Source organism: Onychomys torridus, chromosome 1 (genome assembly GCF_903995425.1).
Source record: "Onychomys torridus chromosome 1, mOncTor1.1, whole genome shotgun sequence".
NCBI lineage: Eukaryota > Metazoa > Chordata > Mammalia > Rodentia > Cricetidae > Onychomys > Onychomys torridus.
Window position 1 is genome coordinate 59,600,890 of NC_050443.1, and position 2,119 is coordinate 59,603,008.

General features: G+C 63.2%; 1 protein-coding gene across 1 annotated transcript; it reads left to right on the plus strand.

Moving 5' to 3' along the window:
• Positions 1-415: 415 nt before the first annotated feature.
• On the plus strand, positions 416-1,181 carry LOC118583987. Its single transcript, XM_036187856.1, has one exon. The coding sequence runs from the start codon at positions 830-832 to the stop codon at positions 1,157-1,159; it is 330 nt and encodes a 109-aa protein (XP_036043749.1). The 5' UTR covers positions 416-829; the 3' UTR covers positions 1,160-1,181.
• The last annotated feature ends 938 nt before the right edge of the window (positions 1,182-2,119 follow it).

Consider the following 2,119-nt stretch of genomic DNA (forward strand, 5'->3'; position numbering starts at 1 on the left):
AAGTCTGCACAGTGCTGGGCAAGGGGAAAGAAAGAGGGAGATTAAAGATGAAGTGACCGGTTCGCGGTCTCTCAAGCGCTCACTTGGTGGCCCTGGCGAGACCACGACCTTAAACCCCTTCCCTCAAACTCTAACTCTGGTGGTCTGCGGTGGCTGCCGGGCACCTAAGACTTTGGGGGGAGGTCAGAGAGGATAGGGAGAAAGGCCAGAGTGTGTGCATCCAGGGAAGCAGGCCTAACGCTTCCGAGGGCAGAAGGGGCGCTCCCCTGTCCTCGCGGCGCAGAAGCCGTGAACGCCGAGGCCATTGTAAGGCTGGGTGGTGCCGAGCGCGGGAAGGGGGCTGGGATTTGAATGGGAGCCCGTGATAGGCCAATTCCCGGACTGACGTCACTTCCCCGCGGGGCGATTAGCCTGGGAGAGGAGGGCTGACGGTCCAGTGCGCTGGGGGCCGCCGGGGCGCCCGAGGCTGCCCAAGCGCAGCGCACCGGTGCCCCGAGTGCGCCCCGGGTTGCCGTCGAGGCGGGCCGCGGACGCACTGGACGGGGAACTGGGGGTGGAGATGCCGCGAGGGCGAGGGAGGAAGGGAGCTGGGCGACCCGGGTAGCGGGAGTCCGTGTGTCTGTGTGTCTGTCGGTCCCCTCTGGCTCTCGGCGTGCGCCCGAGGCTGCGGGAGAGGCGCCCGCTCAGGCCCCCGCGCCGGGTCGGCAGCGGCACGTGGGGCCCACAGCGCGGCAGCGGTGCGGGCGAAGGGAGGCCCGTTTCTCTCTTTGGTTATCTAGCTGTATGAGTGCCACAGAGCCGTCATAAAGCTAGATAACCGAAAGTAGAAATGACTCTCACAACTTCTGCGTGCGATCGCCCGCCCGGCCGCCCTGGCCACAGGAGCCAGAGGAGTCCAGAGAAGCCCACGCCACCCAGGGACTCCAACTGGATGGAGCGGCCGCGCCCGGACCAGGTATCCGACCTCGGCTTTCCCGGGGACACCCACCGTGTTCTGGAGGCACTCCCTTCCCCTCCTCCTCGTTCCCTGCCCCCTACCCCCATTCCCCAGCGCCGAGGCTGGAACCCCAAAGTGGAGTGGGCTGGGGGCAGGGAGCGGGCTGGGGTTGCGGAGGGGTCGCTGGCGGGGAAGGCGCCAGCCTTTGCCTTCACCCCATAAATCAGGCTCGAACAATCCGCGCCCGGAGCTGCGGACGGGGATTTTTGGGATGCAAATGCGTTGAGAAAGAGGGAGGGGGGAGAGGTGAGAGAGGAGAGAGAGAGAGAGAGAGAGAGAGAGAGAGAGAGAGAGAAGAGCGGTAGGCGGTGGGGTGGGGGGAGTAAAGGGGTGGGCAGGGGGCTGCCCTGCCGCTAACAATGCGGCCTTTATCGAATTATTCGACGAGTCAGCCCCTGAGCGCCATTAGCATACGGCTGGGGGGTTGCTGGAGCTTCGCCCCTCGGTGAGGTCAAGTTCTTGATAATTTGATCACTTTTCACCGGCTCTGGCAGCTGCCTTTGTGTGCAGTTGGGGGGTCTGTGTGCAGCGTGAAGCGGAGCAGAACTGGCGGGGAGTGTGCTCAATGGCAAGGGGCCTAGGCGGGGGCCTCCCGCCCCGACCGACCCACCGGCCCTGCCCTGCATACAAACCAAGAGCGGGCTAGGCTGGTGGGCGGGAGAGACCTAGCCTCTACGTCGGCCCTGGTCGGACGACCTGCGCCACCGCCTCCCCAACTTCCCCAACTGGTTAAGGGGCAGCCAGGGTCTCTGGAGCTCCTCTCCTTCCCGCCCCAATAAGTGGCTACATAAGATGTATTACAATGTCTAGCAAATAAAAAAGCAATTGGGGAAAAAAATCTGAATTCCGTTCCCATGGCAACCTAATGCTGCACACCGGCCACTCAAGCTCCAGGTCCCTCTTAGCTGGGCGCAGCGAGTGGGGCGTGCCACTGCTCAGTGTATGAGGTTCTTAGCCCCACGTAGTGCGGAAGGTCCCCCTTTGAGGTTAATCTGCCTTCGGGTCATTCTCCTCCCTGACACTCCCTCCCTTCACCCCCTTTCCTTTGTGAAGTTTGGGGCCCTTGCAACTTGGAAAACCATTGGGGCTCCCCCCCTCCCCTCAGTGAATGTAGACCAGCTT

Bases quoted from the DNA above. Each gene is read 5' to 3' on its own strand.
- LOC118583987 (XM_036187856.1), top strand. From the start codon at position 830: ATGACTCTCACAACTTCTGCGTGCGATCGCCCGCCCGGCCGCCCTGGC.